Raw genomic sequence first — 19,779 nt, 5'->3', positions numbered from 1 at the left:
GCATATGAGGTCTTCTGGGAAATAATGTTCCCCTAAGTGTTGTCCTGTGAAGACACAGGTATACCTTTTACGAAAATGTGAGGGGTGTGCTTAGATTTGTGAGAAATGGCGACATTACTCGGGATGGGTACCGAAGATGGTACTTTTTGTAGTATGGACCGATTTGGGTTGGTACTTCGAGCACCAATTCATGTAAAATCAAACGGTGCCATGTTTCGGTTCTGAAGCACGTCTTTCAAAGTTGTGACTGTTCGGGAGTGGAAGAGTTGACGATTTTCCATGGCGCACTTGAACGCAAGATTATACGCGCACCAGCGTACTGACGTCTCGCGCAAGACTTCACGAGCTAAAATACATTTCCGGCTTTTGGATACGAGCGAGATTTTTGCGGCACAGAGCCAAAGTACAAGTAATAGAGTTTCTGAAGTATGACAGCCTCCACGCCGGGTGCAGGCTGGCAATGTCCCCGGTTTCGCGCATGTCTTCCCCCGTCAAATTGAATCATGCATGCTGGAATGTACACTGCTTCACCACTGTTAAGGTATATAGACATTGTAATTTGGATATACTACTGGTGACCATATTTATAATAGCAAAATATTGTGGCCAAAAAGTAGCAAACATTAACAGACCATGTCGGGTACATTCAAATGATTAATTTGAACCCAATTTGGGTCCGAGCTCATCGTGCGGAAGGCTTTACATTCTTGAAAAAAACAACTGCACAAGAAACTAAGTTATCATCAGTTATTAATTTAGATTTTTACTGTTATTCATTACAAAGAATTTTAATTCACACTTTGGGGGATATTCACTAAAGGTTTGCGTCGCCTTTGCGCGGCGCGAACGGGTAAAAATGGAGCAATCCGGGAGCGCCTAATTCACTAAACGCGCAGATGGGGAAATCCGTCACTAAGTGCTCTGCCAACCAGATTGCGCCGGTATTATTTGCGCGTATGTAAATTAGGTAATTTGCATACATTTGACGCAAAATATGTCCACGCCAATGCAAATGAGACTCATTGATATGCAGCGTCTAATTCACTAACGCCAGCGCTAATAGCTACACGGAGTTTGCGTGATGCAAATAACGTTTATTGAAAACATGTATAAACCTGCCACAACCTCAATCTCGGGGTCATGACAGGAGTGCATGGCATGGTGCATCGCTCTCTGGATGATCACGCAGAGAGGAGAGAGAGAGAGGGAGGGGGAAATTTTTCTATGTTGGTTTAGGACACACAATGTAACCCGGCTGATCGGCAATGGCGGGGAGGCATTTTACGATCATTTTTACGTGCAAGTTGCATACTGTACGCCTACGCCAAACTCTGAAAATATATTTTTTTTTAAACGATCGCACCAATAATTTCTACTATATGAATGACAGACTTCGTTGTCGCCCTCTCTGCTCTGTACAGCTTAATGGCGCTCTAAACGCTTACTCTCGGTCCAACCTCGCTTTCCGATAATGTCATCTTTCTCGCAACTGTTACTATAACAACATGTTCTTGGTGCAAATCCATTGCCATGTGTGGTAAATCAGGTGCACATTTGCTCCAAGCTGTCAGTTTTGTGGGTGTGTTTGCGCCGGTATATGATTAGAGCAATATCCTTAGTGAATATGTGGGTAACTGGGCGCAGACTGCGGGTGCAGTTGTGGTGCAATATTTCGCGCTATTACCGGACGCAACGCATTCTTAGTGAATATACCCCTTTGTTTTTTGTAATATTAACTTAAAATAAAATGTATTTTTACTGTCACTTCAATTGCATTTTAATGTTTGTGAGGAATAATTATCATTCATTCATTTAGATTAGCTACTGTACTTCCTCATAACTTCCAAGAAAAACAAATGCATCTTCTCAAATAAATTTCACCTTACTATCATCATTTATGGAACACAAAAAAATCTTTGCCAATAAATTCTACCTATTTGATCAATGACTTACCTCTGATAAATCTTAAAAAAAAAAAAAAAAAGTTAAAAAATATATTAAAATTTATTTGTGCTCTCGCTCTAAAATAGCGAAAACAAAAAACACCTCACATTAATTCAACTGTAATGCATCACTTCAATGTTTGTCTGTGCATGCTTGTTCAATATTACAAAATGTATAACTTCATTTATATTCTAGACAGTATTTCATATTTAATCATACAGCAGTGGCCCTATACCATTCCATACTAACAAAATGAATGCCTCGCCTCAAATAAATGCCTTCTTATTATTTAACATTTTACTTTCATATGATTTGTAGAATGTTAAACATTTTTCTAATTTTTTTCCATCTTCCTTTTCTTTTCTTTTTTTCTTAAATAACCTCTACAATTTAAACCGTTAAAAAAACACTGTGAACATTTAAAGACAATTCTGATTAAAAACAAAACAAAACAAAAAAGGAATAATAATCCAAATGATCAAATCAAATATCTCTGCTATTTTTGGTTGCAAGCTATTATTTTTTCTGTTGTGCATATTCCTTTTTTATTTATTCATTTATTTATTTATTTATTTATTTATTTATCATAAATTAGCCTTGACCTCTTAACTTAGATTTGCATTTACTGTTTTAAAAAAAGTATTGCTTTTATAAAAATTTGGATGTAATTATCCTGAAAGGAAAATAATGGGAAAATTAGTAACATAAATACAATAACATTTAAATACATTTTGTTGCATGCAATGATATTTTGAAAGCGCTGAATGGTCCACTGCAGTGCAGCGGGACGTGATGCTAAACAAACATGGCTGACCTGATGGCTGCCATTGGGCAATATTTAGAATGAGCAACCGTGGGTTTAGGTCAACACACGATAGAACACACACAATAAAGCTCTCACATTTTTACTTAACACACAAATTCTTTGTTAGTGTACCTAAGTAGCTTTTATGTTAGTTATCTATACATAACCTGAGTATTTATTTTTTTATCTGCTTTTTATTTTATTTTTACTGTTTGAAAACGGATATCTCGACTTGTTACTTTTTTCAACCTTTGTGGATAAAAAACAAAGGGACATAAGAGGCATTCAAAAGATGATCAATCTAATCAGGCAACGAATATACAAGTACCGGTAAGTTGTATTTTTCAATTATAAATAGCTTGAAGTATTTAATTTTTTTTGTTAGCAGTTGAGAACAGCAAGATAGCAAGTATACAAACATGTTTTGACCCTAATAACAAATGTTTTATGCAGTTATCAAAATAGGTATTGAATATAAATTCTTTATTTTGAATGACTGAATAAAAACATGACAACCAAATTAGCGTTACAATTATACATTTAAACTAAGTTTAAGGAAGTACCGGCCCACAAATAGTGAAAAAAAAAACAAAAAAAACATGCATAATAGACACCAGTTGAAATGCATTGGAATAAAAGAAGAAATTATCTTTTTCAAAACTAAAAAATAAATAAATAAATAAATAAATAAATGTTCAATACGCATTTTGAAATTGGGGCTCGGGGGAAGGGACGAAAACACCATAAAAGTATTGGGAGGAAAAAAAATCTGTGAATATGAGAATTCACAGGTGCTGAAACGTGAGTATGTGAGGGTCGACTGTACCTATTAAAAATAACAGAAGCACGATTGGATTTTGCCACTCTAGTTCTCATAGGTTCATATCTGGTCGAGCAAAAGAAACTTAAAAGGAAAGCTTGAATAAAATTTAAAAAAAACAAAACATTAAAGACTAGTACTATAATAACGGCCAATGGTCGTAATATAGTATAATACTGGTGATAGTCTAGAGACTTTTCATTCATTTCTCCATTAATAATTGCCAATTCATAATTTCTACTTTTCCCAGCCATTATTTACACAAATATTTGTACTTCTAATTAAGTCCACAGTATTGACTTAGTAGTGACTCGTTACGGCAGGTTGATCGTTGCGAAAAAGAAAACCCAATGAGGGCTATTGCATATGTAAACGTGAGTATGATGCGATGGGCTGGGAAGAGGAAGGTGAAGGGATGGATGAAGGGAACGGGGGGTCGGGGAAAACGATGAGTAAGAGGTGACTCAACATCCCACCACTATAAGACATGCCGATGGTGGCCCAACAGTGGACATACTCACCACACAAAGGTAAGTGCAACTTCACTCCACTAACTGCTTCACATTGCACCCTTTAGGTTGTTTTTTGTGGTTTATTGCAAGTTTGATGTTTGCATGAACAAGATTTTGATATTCATCACGGCAATTTCTTTGTATGTATTGTGGATGTGAGGAAAATGAAGACTTGTGATTGGGTCTTTTGATTGCTATTTGGCTCAATTAACCTGATATTGCTTTAAAAATGGTGATATATTTTATTATTATTTAGACTTATTTTGTCATTGTTACTTATTCTTATATATATATATATACACATGTATATATATTCCTTTCACTTTAAATGTTAAAATATAAATCATAAATCTGAAGACTATAACTAAGGAAGTAAGTAAAATTAAAATGAGGAAAAAAAATACATTACAAGACTACAATTAGTACTGCAAAAGTATGAGCGAGGATCTTTTTTATTTTTCGCTGCTGTTATGTACTTTAGCTACTACATAGATAATATTTAGCATTAGAAATAAATATATGTATAAACATTTCTATAAACAAACATTTATGATTAATAAATTATTATTAAATTAAAATTATTTAATTTTGTAACTTCAACAAAGTATTTTACTAAGTTGTATCATCGACCGCAATAGTGATTTTGTGTATTTTATGTACCTTGTGTTGTTCCACTTATATAAAAGACCACTATACAGAAACAATTAAATAATAATAAAAATAAAAATAATAATAATAATAATAATAATAATAATAATATATATATATATATGTATGTACACCAAATTAAATACAAAAATGCAAAGAGTTACATAAAAAAATAAAGAATAACAATTACTAGTGTTATAACACCAATGCAAAATCGTGTCAAAATAAAATTAGACATAAATAATACCGAAAAAAAATACTAATTGCCAAAATGTTGCAAAATACTACTAAACAAATTATTGGTAATGGTCTCATGGTGTTTCCATCGTTTGACCATGAATGTTTGACTCCCAATGAGAAGGAGGCGAGCTAAGTAAGATATTGGTGCCGCCGTGTCGGACCAAATTAGGATAAGCGCGGGCGTGCGGAAGCGGTCAATCTTTGTACCCAACATCTATTTGGAGGAATCTCAAATATTTGCACGCACAATCAAACACGTTGCGTCAATGAGTGGAAGGAAGTGACCGGTTGTGTTGCTTGTTTGGGAAAGTACACAAAAGAAACGAATTATAATACTGTTGGCATTTCTCCCGGGATCCGCAGCCGCAAAAAACACAATGGACTGCATCACCTTAGCCGTCCTGGTGTCTGTCTCCCAAGTGTGGGGTGCGGCCACGGCGGCCCCCATGTCGGGGGAGGCGGCCAGGATGAAAGCCACGGTGGAGGGGAGGTCCAAGCAGCTGGTGGCCAGGCTCAATAAAATCCAGGTAACCTCTACACAATGCTAATCGACCATTTCTGTAAAGAACAAATAACAGGTTACTTGCAGGAGACTGAAAGTGATTGGCTAAAACGACTTAAACTGAAAACAATGACAAATTTATTGGAAGTAAACTACAAACAACAAACTTGATATGTGGCAGGTTCCCCCCGGCATGGCGCTGACGCCGCCGGCCGACCAACTGGACGGGCTCTCCTCAGTGGTGACGCTCCTGGACGGCTACGACAAGCTCATCTCAGACTCTCTGAACGTGTCTCAGGTGAAGGCCGAGATCTCGTGGCTGAAGGGTTACCTCGGTCAGTGGAAGAAAGGCCGCTGCACAGAGGTCAAGGTCAACAGGACGTCTGCCGCGGGCGGCGCGCTGCAGCGGCTGCAAAGCCAGCAAGGCTTCGTCCTCACCGTCGGCATCGAGGCGCTGGCCAGAATCAAGGATATCCTCACTCGGATGTTGCAGAACATGGAGTACTTGGACAAATGCTGAGAAGGAATCTCCAAAACGTGCGTTAGGTTCATTGAAGACTCAAAATCAGAGCAGTTCAGACTTGGATGTAAGGTCTATTTAGACATTCTTTGCCTTTATACATACATACAATATACAAGATGTCCAAAAAGTCGCTATATACATCTTTTTTCCACATTTTGCTTCATCTGGACAGATGTGAGTCCATCACTATTTGGCAGCTTAAGATTGCAGTTCCGAACAACGTGAAGTCAGGACAGGCAAAGCTTTATCACTCTCCCAAACATCCACTAAATCCAGTGCACTGAGTTTCACTGTAGACTTTCCCTGACTTTAACGCCTGCTCTAGGAGTTCAGTGAATGTTAACAGAGGTGGCAGTGGCTAGTCTTCAGCCACATACTGCAAAAAGAAACTTGCCATTGATCGTGTGAACGCGGCTGCCATAAAGCTTGTCTGAGACAGAAAAACTTCTTGCCAGTCATCAATTACAAAAACTAACAAAGCCGAAGCTGTCAAATGCTGATGGGCTTCATATATACCTTAAACATTATATATATAAAAAAGGACGATTGTAGTTAGCTTTTGTATTGTTTTTGACATTAAAAAAACAGTGCAGTGTGAAGCAAAATGTGGATTTAGACATCATTCATACTCACAAGCAATTTAGAGTCTTCAATGAAGCTAACTTGCATTTTTGTGGAATGTGGGAGGAAGCCTGAAAAAAAAGCCACACAAGCACGGGAAGAACACGCAAAGGCCTCGAAGGAAGGCCGCAACCCGGATTGAAACCCAGAACATCGGAACTGTGAGGCAAATGTGCTAAGTTGCTAACCACTGAGTCATTATTCTTATTTATATACTAGGATTTTATTTATGTCAAACATCCACCACCAGCTCTTCCAATACTGCTATTTATCGCCTTCAAATGTGTATTTTGTATATTTTTGTACTGTATTTGCTTTTTTTTTTTTTTTTTAACTATTTAAGGAAAATAATGTAATAAAGTGATGTTTTGCATTTTACAGTAACTTTTATGATCCAGGTGTCATCCTATTTTCTGTAGCATTTATCCTGATCATGGTCATGGGTGGTCTTCACTGATGACCACCGCTTACACTAACAACATGGCTGAAAAAATAAAGGGAAGCTAGTTTACAAAAGTACAGTCAGTGCTAGCAACAAGCTAGCAACTTTTCTGACCACTTCAGTGACTATAAAAAAAAAATAATAATAATAATAATAATTATTATTATTATTATTATTATTTATGTAATTTCCAGGAAAAACAACAACAAAAAAATTGAATTTTTATTTTCAATAATACAATTGTCATTGGGTTTTTCTAAAACTAAAAGAGGAAAATAATGTTAAAATCAGACTGTTATGTTACACTTATGGATAATTTAGAATCTTCAATGAAGCTAACTAACATAAGCGTGTTTGGAATGTGTGGGGGGGGGGGAAACAAAGTAAGAAAATTAGAAAATGCAAACTCCACAAAGGAAATTTGGACCAGGGATTTGAACAGCAAACTTCAGAAGAGGCAGACTTACTAACCATTTTTTCACTGTGCTGCCCTCTCCTTTGATCTCGCAACAAAAATGAATTGACAATTTGTGAAGATGATGAACACACAGAGAAAATCGATTTAACAATTTTAATAAGAAGACAGCCTAAATGTACAATTAAAAACACCTGTTCATGTAACAGGAGAGGTCCTAATAGTTTAACACAGGGGGTTCATATAATGTAAAATGAATACACCAAAACAACGAAATCAGCATCTTGGAACTGATTGTAAATGTCCAAATACACGTGAGATTAGTTATTAAACCACTTGTTTTTTCTCATACCAGAGATCTTCTCACACTTGGAGAGAAGTTTCTTCTTGTACTGCTCCACCAGGCTGTCAAAATGATCACTACCCCTGCTTCTCGGATGCCTCATTCCTCCTCTAGCCTACGGAGGGAGAACGCAACAACATAAAATGCATATTTACTTTCATATAACACATTGTGGCAAGGCAAAAACAATTATTTATTTATAAATGTAGACGATGTGCTGTTCAAACTGCAGAATTGAATTAAAACCTAGAACTCCATATATTTGCTACATATTTATGGTGCATTTTTATTTTGCTTTTTTTTTTTTTTTTTTTTCTCCACTTTCATTATATATTAAAAGGACATTCTGTGAGACGTATCATTTCCTTTTCAATGGGGACATTACACCTACAAGCATAGCAATATACAAAATAATAATTAGATATAATGCAAGTAAATTTGAACCCAAAAACATTTGCAGCACTTTATAAATATTTTTGCTTCATAATACTATACGTAAAATGCTGTATGAACCTGGTTTCTCGTCTGTGTGCGCTTCTCCATTTGCCGCGTTTGACGTTCTTTTCTGCTGCCTCCACGCTGAGCTTTCTTGGGGGGCGGAGCGTTCTGCTTCCCTTTGTCACGCAGTCTGGAAGAGTCCAAAAGCTCGTTATGAGTCAGAGCTTAAGTCTGTCAACAGCTTATCACGACGGATGCGCAGATTGCACTTTTTATAGAGCAAGTACGTGAACAAAGTAGTTTCATTTGAGTGCTCATTCATACCGAGCACTTGATGAAACTTGCATTGAACACAGCGCAAATATAACAAACTTTAGACCAACATACATTCATTACTGAAGATTTAATTAACCTTCATCAACATTTTGTTCCCATCACACAAGGTATTACACTTATGAGGTGTCTCGGACTGAGTACTGAAGGGGCAAAAGGATTACACACAGTAGTGACAAAGAAGAAAGACATGAAAAAAAAAATGCCATATTAACAATGTGTCGTTTCTTGTTTCGGTATTGGGGCATCCCTGCGTATTACAGCACCTGTACCTGATCTTGGGTCCTCGGTGGGATGGGAAGGGCAGCACTTTTCTCCGCTTCCTTCCATTGGTTAGGTCCACGTGCTCCACTTCGGGCTTGGACTGGAAACCGCAGTGCTGGTTTGGCCTTGGCTGGTCGTGAGGAGCTGATGACGAACCTACAACAGCGGATTAACCAGAGACAAGATAGGAAAATGTCAATATGGACAAAATGAGCAGGACAGCTGGCCATGAGACTGACAGGAAGTGTCAATGCAAGAAAACTACTTTCTGTATTTCTGTATTCAAATTTTCTTCATTGTTATTTATTTTGATTAGGGTTGAACAATCATGGAAAATAATCCAATTGCGATATCATGCAATTATTTTTTCCAAGGTCTTTCTCAATGACTTTTTTTTACCTACAAAAAGTGAATTATAATAAACAATATCAGATCTATTATAGATTACAGGATCTGACGATAAAGGCAAATGAATCCTTAATATCATATTGTTCAACTACAATTACAGTTTTAAACTTACTACATACTTTAACATAGTCTTGTTCGCCATGACGACATACTTTATGGCTTAAACTGTAAATCAGTAAGAAATTGCAGATTTCACGATTACTTAATCGAGTTTTGTCAAATCGCGATTTCATTGCAAATGCAATAAAACGTCTAGCCCTAATTTTGATTTAATTTATTTTTCATTTTCAAAATAATTTTCTAAGTAAAATATCATTATCGTTTTAATTCTAAAAATATAATTACATATTTTGTTTTTTTACGTTAAAGTTACTGAACGCAGAAAACTGAATTTCGAATCACTACTGCTACCTGTGGATGAAAAATTAAACTGCATTTTCCCTTCTTCACATACACAATGCGCACATGACGTCATATCCTCAAACGAGGTTATGTAGTACAGAAATTGAGTTTTATTTCTTATTACTTAATTACTTTTCTGCATGCATTTGTCCATATATATATATATTTAACCTATGACAGTGCATTAGTTGTACCTTGTTTGGTTCCTATCCAGTCTCTTCTCGTGTGAGTTGTCACACTATATCCTCCTCCTTGTTTATTGAAATTGAAATTGAGTTCCTGGAAGAATACAAATCAAACAAAAGAAAAAAATGTGATCATTTGAGTTGAACAGGGCTTCGAACTAAACCGTAACAGTTTCACGAACAGTTAAAACAGACACACACACACACACAAAGCCCACCTTGCTTTTTTGCAGTCGCATTTCTTTGATCTTGAGCTTGCGTGAATCTTCTAGGGAGAACTCCACGATGGGTCTCTGGAAGAAGGCAAACAAACATGTTTTGACATGTGGGAGGGGTAAAACTAGGGTTCTGCCATTTGGCTTTAAAATAAAAGCAGATTTTTTTTTCACAAAATTAAGATTTCTGGTCTCTCTCCCTCTCTCACTCAAAGAAAAAATAAATAATATTGTTCAAAACAAGTTTTGCTTTTGGGGATGGTTCCCCTCTTATGGGATTTTCTTTATGCTGAAACCAAACTCATGTCCCTGCATTAAATGTATTAATTTCTACAGAAAGAAGAGAATCTTTTGTTATGTTTACAGACATTATAAAAATAAAAGGAGAAAATAGCCTTTTAACTCTTTGACTGCCACACGTCATCAAAAAAAAACAAAAAAAAACAAAACAAAACAGTGCCAGCCGATTTTGCCGATTACGAGCATTAATCAAATTTCATCAGATTCTGTCATGTTTCATTGTAATTCCATACACCAGCAGTCCATTGAAAAGAGACAATGCCGCCATCTGCTGGCCATAGTTAGTTGGTGTTTTTGATTCCACAACCCATTGACCAGGCAGCACTGCACTTTGAAAATTACACTTAACATTGATAAAAACAAAACAAAAACAAAAACAAAACATGGATGACGTCATTTAACGTTTATGGCGGCATACACTGTGATTTTACTCATCGTTATTAAACGTTTTTGGTGCTCAAAGAGTTAAACACGATCTTTAATCAATTTCCACAAAGCATGTTTGTCAATTTAATAGCTATAAGTTAATGTGTAACAACAAAATGCTCACTGAATATAACGTACGTGAAAGGACATGTTTCCATACGAAATACACTTTTGTTTAAACTAACTTCCTATTTTCACCAAAATGTTAGCAGGTATGGATTAACCCCGACCCCACCAGGGGGGGTTCATTGGAATGATAAATTCACTTTTTTTTTTTTTTTAAGGGACTGGGAAAACAATCAAGCACTTTTCTATTCCTACTTTATTGTAGTTTTTAACCATTTACTTGTGCATTTTCTGTTAAACTTCTCTACGGGTGCATTTTGTTCATTGATTTTATTGTGAAACCCTAACAGTTTCACAAACAGTTAAAATACAGACACACACACACACACACACACACACACACACACACACACACAAAGCCCACCTTGCTTTTTTGCAGTAACTTTGTAACTTCAACAAATGAAATTGTAGTTATTATAACATGTGGACCATAAAAATGTAACTAGGGAAAGCAGGAGGCAAACCTTGTGTGGCCCAAATATGTTGGGGTTGTTGTTGAGGTAGCGCAGCGTGGTCAGAGCGTGCTCGTGCACACTAAAATGGATAAAGCCGTAACCCAGAGACTGGCCCATCACCTGACCCTTCTCGGGTTTCCTGTCATACATGATGCGACACTAGGGAGGGTGGGGGTGAAATTCATAGAGCGTTGAGTAAAAGCAACAACGGCGCTCTCTAGTGGACGTTTTGCAAAGCTCACCTCTTGCATGTAGACGCCTCTGATGCCGGAAAGTGCCTGCTGGCAAAGTGCTTGCAGCTTTTCGTCATCTACGTACTTTGGCAGGTTGTGGATGCACAGACGATTCTTGGAGACAAACACATTGACGTCCTGCAGCTTGGCCTTTTTCAAATCTTCAAACTACATGCAGACAGCAAATCAAAGGTTAAATGAATGAATGGAGCGCCAAACGTTTTCTTCCTCCTGCGAGCATCCACTCACTCTGGCTCTCTTGATCATGTCTGCTTCAGGCACACCCTCGGCTGCCTTGGTTCCGGCCCGGATCACTGAAGGAGGGCACAAATTCACATTCATTACATCCCATTAGCTAGTTTTTATTTGTAAAACAGGACTTTTTTTTTTTCTTTTCTTTTTTTTTTTACATAAAGTGTCTCGAATTTCAGTGAATAATGCAGTCTTATGGCGAAGGTGATTGTGTTTTGTATTCGCAGCATGCAATAAAAGCAAATATTGCACATATGCAACCGATATGACATACTGAAAGACACAAGTGTACTAGGACATTATTAATTATTGATAACTGCACAATAAAAAACTACAAGTTTGCGCGTATTTGTTTGTGTGCGTTTGTGCCTGTTTGTGTTGATTTCTGTCAACCACAACTGATGCTGATGACAGTAGACATTGCTATTTTAAAATATCATGTTAATACTATCATATAAACAAAAAAATACATTTAATTGAATTTTAATATAATTCAAATGTTAAATGTGTTTAAATTTAATTGTAATATTCAAAATATGTATAAATATGGTAATATTGTAAACTGCAGTAATATCAAACAAATTTTTAAATGTAAATCTACATTTTTTAAATGTAAAAATCAAAATGATTTTGAAATAAAAGTTAAAAATTATAAACATATACATATTGAAATGTTAATATTTAATTACATGTTTACACTCAATATATTATGCATTCATTAATAATATATAAAATATTAAATTATTGTGATTATACAATTATGTTAAAAACAAAATACAAGCACCGATATATTTAAAAATATATAGAATAATGGCAATTATATGTAAAAGTATATGTAAAAATGTTAAAAATATTAATAATAATAATTATATATATTTAAAAATGGGCTCAACACCGGTGGAAGGGACCAAAGGGGTTGGGGGCATTGTGGGCTGGGCGGCAGCCAAGGACCTTGGGGGTCCGGTCCCCCGGCTACAGAAGCTAGCGCTTGGGACAGGGAATGTCAGCCTCCCTGGTAAGGTCTATTCAAGGGTGCTGGAGAGGAAGGTTGGGAGGTCAAATCTTGGATTCAGGAGGAGCAGTGTGGTTTTCGTCCCGGTCTTGGAACAGTGGAACAGCTCTATACCCTCGGCAGGGTCCTCGAGGGTGTATGAGAGTGTTTCATGAATTTGCCCTGTTTTGCCCTGTTAGATTCTGTCTTGTCCTGCCGTATTGTCATTGCTTTCCATGTCGCCTCAGTCTAGTTTTCCCACGTTGCCAAAGTCTAGTTTACCCTCAAGCCACAGTCAAGTTTCCCCATGTTGTCAAAGTCTAGTTTTTCCACGTTGTCAAGCCAAGTCTCCCCCACGTTGTCAAGCCAAGTCTTCCCCACATTTCCAGCCAAGTGTGTCTCGCTTCACGTCATGCCAAGTCTCCCCTCGTCAAGCCAAGTCTCCCCTCGTCAAGCCAAGTCTCCCCTCGTCAAGCCAAGTCTCCCCACGTCAAGCCAAGTCTCCCCACGCCCTGTCAACTGGCCCCACGCCCTGGCAAGTGCCCAGTGTCGTTCCCCATCTCGTCTCAGTCACCACGACCAGTCCTTTCGTGTCCCGTTCCATCTCTCACTTGTTCACACACAAAGATTCTTCACAGTTCTCACCCAGTCTTATCTCGCACCTGGGTCCGCCCACCACAGCCATGCACCCCCCACCTTGACAGAGTGGAGGAGTTCAAGTATCTTGGGGACTTGTTCATGAGGGAGGGCAGGAGGGAGCGGGAGATCGACAGGCGAAACGGTGCAGCGTCTGTAGTGGTGCGGACTCTGTATCAGTCTGTTGTGGTGAAGAAGAACCTGAGCCAAAACGCGAAGCTCTCGATTTACTGGTCGATCTATGTTCCTACCCTCACCTATGGTCTACTACTCTGCGTGGAGAGGAGCCAGTTGAGGTGGCTTGGGCATCTGGTTCGGATGCCTCCTGAACACCTCCCTGGAGAGGTGTTCCGGGCATGTCTCACTGGTGGGAGGCCCCGGGGACAACCCAGAACACGCTGGAGAAACAATAGGGGCTTTTCCACCGCAATAAGTTTTGGAGAACTTTTCAGTTTACCTTGGTAAAATTCTGTTTTTCCCACCAACAACAATTTACAGGGTAATTAAATTCCCCAGGAGGCATCCAAGGACTCTCTCAGCAGCAGGGTCTTGCTGAGCCAGGCCGGAACTTTAAGTGGGCGGCCTGCAATGACCACGGCTGATCGGGTGGTCAAATTTCGGGGGTGTTTTTACATTGGCTGGGCTCATCAAACTCATTTGAATTAATTACTGAGAACTGTAAGACGTTGAGGAAACAACATTATAAATTCCCTGCTGAACTTTTACAACCAAGAACTCCCTTTACCCAGAACTGAAAGATCCTGGGCTTGTTGGTGGAGAAGCAGCTCATGTCTCTCAGCTGGCCTGGAACGCCTTGGGATCCGGCCTAAGGAGGTGGTTTAAGTGGCTGGGGAGAGGGAAGTCTGGGCTTCCTTGCTCAAGCTGCTACCCCTGCGGCCCGACCCCGGATAAGTGGTAGATGATGGATGGATGGATGGACGGACGGATGGATATTTAAAAATAAAATTACAGTATTAATTACATTTTTCAAAAACTTATCAAAGATTTAAACTTATTAAAATACTTATATTCTAATAAGAATCACAACGATTTTCTACGAACAATTAAATGAAACAGTTATACAACATTTACTGACCACCTAACAATAACTCGCCGGGAGCTGTTTTTGTTTGACTTTTACAGTGACTTTTTTGTTTGTGTTGTTTTGAAATACTGTACTTCAAACAGGAACAGGAGGGAATGACTCACTTCCTTCTCTGGCCAGATACAAATTCCTGGTGCCAGTTTCCACTTTGACCTTCTTGACCTTCAGCTTGTCAGCGCTATCTTTGCTCACGGCGATCACAATCATCAGCTTCCTCCCGTCCAGTCGGATTCCGCCATCCTGCACACGATGATGCCAAGATGTGATAAAAACCTGAATATGCCATGTTGGAAGCACAAACTCCTCACTTACCTCTGCTTTGCCCTGTGCTGCGGCGATGCATCTGTCCACCGCCTTTTTCTCTTTAAACTGAGCAAAGGCGCAACCTGGACACAAAAAGCAAAATCAGGCGAAGAACATGAACGTAAGCGTCAACTCATCATTACCAGCTCACCTTTCGAATGTCCTGTGTCTGAATGCAAAACAATCTTGATGTAGTTCAGTTCTCCGAACTGGAGGAGAACTTCCTCCAGGGCTTCTTCATCAGTCTCAAACGACAGGTTTCTAGAAAGCAAGAAAGTTTGAGTAAAGAAAAAAAAACAACACCACCATCATCATCACCATCAACAACAAGAGAAGAAAAAAAGTGCAAACCTGATGAAAATTGTTCTGCCTTCCTGCACGTCTGAGGAGAGTATCTTCTCTGGATTCGTTTGAGCTAGAGAAAATTCAATAAAGACATCATATGCATTTTATTTCACCATTAAAATGTTGCAAGGTGTCTTCCAACTCAAATTACTGCAGATTACAAGAGTTAATTAGAGTGAAACTCTTTTTCGTTTGTCCTGCATGACTGTATTATACTTAGCGATCGCCAGTGCAGGAAAAAAAAAAAAAAAAAAGGAGCACAAAATATGGTCAACTAATATTTTACACAAGGCATTGCCTGCACCATTGTACGCCATACACAGTAATTTCTAGGGCTCTCTAATTCATTCATTTACTATTCACAGTCTATTAGCGGCCTCTCTTGGTGGCAATTGCACACTGCAGTTAGTGACATTTTCTATATCCCTGGCATCAGGCCAAAACCTTGTCCAGTATCCTCTGAAAATCGTTACTTTTCAGGAGCCACCAAAAATGTCATGCTTGTTCAACCATTAACATTATATCATCAAAGATAGCATTGTCAACCTTTTATATTGCTCAGTAATTCGTTCCCCATGTGTGGACTGACCAAAACCAACTGTTTGATGGCATAATCAATAACCCAAATATTTGACCTTGACAGCCCTAGACTGCCATCTGGTGGCCAAGTCATGCACACAAGAACGAGACTGAGTTCATTAAAAATGAAGTATTGAATGGAATGACATAATTGTGTTTATTAATCGTGATTTAAATATCAAGCAAAACAATCATGATCCTTGTTTTTTCTATGATCACCCAGCTCGAGTTAGTATCATGTCCATTCATTTCAATGGGGAAAGATGATTTGACCTACAAGTGTTCTGAGTTAGGGCCGTGGTCACAGAATAAAACTTATCTCAAGGGTCAATTGTACCTGATTGGTTAGTAATGTCCTTGTCCGAGTCCTTGTCGTCCTCCTCCTCCTCCGCCTCCTCCTCCTCATCATCATCATCATCATCACTCTCATCTTCATCATCGGCTGAATCAAGGCTCTCATCATCATTTTTTCCCTCATGGGACAAATCATTATCTTCATCTTCACTGTCTTCTTCTTCTTCTTCATCATCATCATCATCATCATCATCATCATCGTCATCATCATCAACCTCATCATCTGACAGCAACTCCTTCGGTGGCACAGATATTTTTGGATTGACCCTGTGGGGAGAAAAGGCACAACCTTGCCTAAACAAATTAACAAGCAGTTTACTGATGAAGTGCTGTCCTCCATGAGTGAAAACTCAATCCGTGCTTCTACTGTATTCATGGACACTTTTTCTTCACACTCGGTCATCGCTAGCACTCGCTGCTACTACTACTACTACTACTACTACTACTACCACCAACAGTAGTAACTGTTTGCCTTGTCAAAAAACACCCTAGCTTTGTCCCCGTTTGTCATGGTAACAAAAGCTGTAACTCTGCAATTGCGCCGCACTTTAGGGGATGTGTTAGGGAGTGGCTCATTTGCATGTAACAGAAGACTCCCTAAAAAGAATGTGATTGTTGAATGTTCTGCTCTTCCCAGACCCACCCCCTCTCACTGTAGGAACTGGAGAAAAAAAAAGATTAACGTAAAATATGAAAATGTCACTAAAAGAATTTGCAATAATAAGATGCCCCCCCACAAATCTAATTTATCAGATGAATCCAACCACTTTCATCCATCTCAGTGGGCTGACAATTTATCCAGCACCGCCCCCTGCTGTCAACCTAAAGCAGTGGTGTCAAAGTCCGGTTCTCGAGGGCCTGGGTCCTGCATGTTTTAGAGGTTTCCCACGTTCATATTTTAGCTCATCAGCAAGCTTTGCAGGAGCCTGATAATTATCCTGATCATTGAATCAGGTGTGTTGGAGTAGAGAAACCTAAAAAACATGCAGGACTCAGGCCCTCGAGGACCGGGTCTTGACACATGTGACCTAAAGTGACATCAAAGTGTCCTCGGGCTCGCATTACGAACATCACTGCTCTCCTGTTTTCTGGGTTTTGTCAAGTGAAGTTTGTAGTGCGATCCCACAGGCACTTGCTTTCAGTCAACAGCAGAGAGCAGATAAATGCCATTTTGCTTTTTACTTGAGCTCCCCTTAAGTTTGGTGTCACACTGTGCACATTTGAGGCTCCTACTTCCTGTCAGTAGTTTGATTCTTTTCCTCGTCCTCATTTTCAGCATTGGCCTGAGATTCCGATTGCGTCGTAATGGCATATGCACTTGTCATAGTCTCTGTGGAATCAACAAAACATCAGTAATGTATTTAGGTATGTTTATGAAGGGTGCCTGTCAGAGACCTTTTCACCATGTCACATGTACTTCCAGGTGAAAGCAGCTCTGATGCCACCATTAGTAAGCAAACCCTTCTATAGCGCCAAAAGCTTCCGCTGGATAATTTCATCTGGATTCTTTGGAAGGAATTTGAAACAAACACAACTTATGTGGTATATCTAGCAGCAGTGTTGTGTTCAAGATCAGACTATCCGAGACCAAGACTTGCCTGAGATCAGGACTCACAGAGAACAAAACAAGTTCTTGAATTTTGGGAGTCGAGACAGAGAGAGCCAAGTCATGTTTTTTCAACTACCGGTAAACTATTGCAAAAAATCTAATACAAAATGCAAAGCACAAAAAAAAAAAAAATCTAATTTTACTACTGAAGACTTCAAGAATACAATTCTGCCATGTGGAAGTAGGCTGTTATTGCCAGACATTATGAAAAGGTCTATAGAATTATAAATGTGACACTGAGCTCTACCTTCAGTGGATGTCACCTGCATGGCAACAAACTTATCCTTCGGCACAGCCCAATCGACAGCCACTTGGCGGCCTTAAAATGGAACAGTGAGCAAACATAAATGCGTCCTTAATATGGTGAAAAAAAAATTAAGATACAAATGAGAATTACCTTTAATCTTCTTCTGGTTCATAGCTTGAAGCGCTTTGGATGCCCCGGACATATTTTTGAACTGGACAAACGCAAAGCCACGCATCAGACCATCTGTCGAACGGTCAAAAAAAGTTAGTAACAAGAAAAATAATAATTCTTTGGCTTTGTAATTCACAAAAGAGGCCCAAGACAAAAACGATATGGAAATGATCTATCTTCGTAAAGACTTTATGATACAGCTCTTGTTTAGAATGTCATTAGCTTGTCAAAGTGTACCACATATGTTCAGATGATCACATTTTATCACATTTACATGACTGCTACACATTTACCGGGCTTGAGCGGTATTTTGGTTTCAAGCACTTCTCCAAAATTGCTGAAAACCTGGGTGAGATCTTCCTCCGAGCACTGCAACACAAAACATGTCACCTTAACCCTGTACTTCTAACAGTAGCTGTGAACGAAGCACACTGTACCTTAAAACTGAGATTCCTAATGATGAGTCTCGCTTTCAATATCTTTTTCCTGATTTGTTTAAATTTTTGCTCAGTTCCCTTTGGTGGTGGTGGCGCTGCTGGCACAACTTCATCTGGCTCTTTTGTAGCTGAATATCAGAAAGAAAGAAAAACACAAAGTGTATCAATAATCGGAAACTTAATGCGTGTACCATGCTCTAAAGCTTCATGCACACCTTTTTTCTTTTTGTCTTTCAATTTCTCCTTGGCCACTGAAATAGAAATCTTCTTTCCATCATAATCCTTTATTTCTTTCAACGCTCGCTGTGCATCCTCCTCCATGGCATACGTCACATAGCCAAATCCTCTACATTTTTCTGCACCTATTTCAGAGGAAGACAACAAATAATCAAGACTGAAATGATTTGATTAATTGGATGATTGGTTGTCTATTAATTGGTTAGTTGTTTCTCATGGATTTGTGTGCATTTTTTAACTACAATTTCTTGACAAGAGCCTATATGCTCTGATGGTTATGGTTAGCCTGGTAATGCCACCTTTCTCTCGGACCACGAAGCACTGCTTGACGGGACCGATCTCGGAGAAAATCTCCTCCAGGCGTTCGTTCGAAGCTGAAGTCGGCAACCAGCCGACGAACAGCGTTTGAGCTGGCATGCTTGCTCTCTGGTGCCTCGCTGACGCTAGCGCGTAATACAAGTAGCCTGCCTCCCAGGATTAAAAAAAAACAAAAAAAACGGTGATTCTTCCCGTCAGTAATGAAACGCCAAAGGTAATCCACTAAATGTACAAAACAGTAGTTTACTAGAGTGCATACAAAGTTAAAAACAAGAAATTTAGCACGACCAACTTAGGTCGCATGTTTACATGGCGTGCGTGGCCATCTTGGAAACAACACAGCGGAAGACGTCATCCGCTTCTTCTTCTGCGTTTATTTCCATGCAGGAATGTGCTCATAGCAGTAGCTCATCGCCACCTGTTGCCACGGTGATGAGACAAGTACGTCGCCTCGTGTTTTCCTTCGCTATGTCCTGCTCTTTTAGAACTGTCACATTTACTTCGGATGAACGAAATAAAGTAAAAAGTGTTAAATTACGCCATTAAAAAAATCGGCTAGTATTAGTCATGATGACTTGCTTGAATCCGCGAGTCT

The 19,779-nt window shown here is 38.8% G+C and overlaps 2 protein-coding genes across 2 annotated transcripts; one reads left to right on the top strand and one right to left on the bottom strand.

Annotated features, from left to right (window-relative positions):
• The first annotated feature begins 34 nt into the window (after nucleotides 1-34).
• On the top strand, nucleotides 35-6,884 carry LOC144015586 (leptin-like). The gene is made up of 2 exons (XM_077515709.1): nucleotides 35-5,496; nucleotides 5,653-6,884. Exons 1-2 carry the CDS (start codon nucleotides 5,347-5,349, stop codon nucleotides 5,989-5,991), a joined length of 489 nt encoding a protein of 162 aa, XP_077371835.1. The 5' UTR covers nucleotides 35-5,346; the 3' UTR covers nucleotides 5,992-6,884.
• A 730-nt stretch (nucleotides 6,885-7,614) lies between these two features.
• rbm28 (RNA binding motif protein 28) lies at nucleotides 7,615-19,546 on the bottom strand. The gene is made up of 20 exons (XM_077515708.1): nucleotides 19,166-19,546; nucleotides 18,845-18,991; nucleotides 18,630-18,757; nucleotides 18,486-18,561; nucleotides 18,172-18,264; nucleotides 18,022-18,093; nucleotides 17,399-17,495; nucleotides 16,149-16,432; nucleotides 15,239-15,302; nucleotides 15,039-15,148; nucleotides 14,897-14,970; nucleotides 14,689-14,824; nucleotides 11,850-11,914; nucleotides 11,610-11,768; nucleotides 11,377-11,526; nucleotides 10,064-10,138; nucleotides 9,855-9,939; nucleotides 8,859-9,006; nucleotides 8,329-8,443; nucleotides 7,615-7,930 (listed from the first exon to the last, which is right to left on the bottom strand). Exons 1-20 carry the CDS (start codon nucleotides 19,281-19,283, stop codon nucleotides 7,793-7,795), a joined length of 2,334 nt encoding a protein of 777 aa, XP_077371834.1. The 5' UTR covers nucleotides 19,284-19,546; the 3' UTR covers nucleotides 7,615-7,792.
• Between the last annotated feature and the right edge of the window lie 233 nt (nucleotides 19,547-19,779).

The sequence above is a fragment of the Festucalex cinctus genome, chromosome 3 (genome assembly GCF_051991245.1).
Source record: "Festucalex cinctus isolate MCC-2025b chromosome 3, RoL_Fcin_1.0, whole genome shotgun sequence".
NCBI lineage: Eukaryota > Metazoa > Chordata > Actinopteri > Syngnathiformes > Syngnathidae > Festucalex > Festucalex cinctus.
This window is presented reverse-complemented; position numbering and strand designations above follow the sequence as displayed.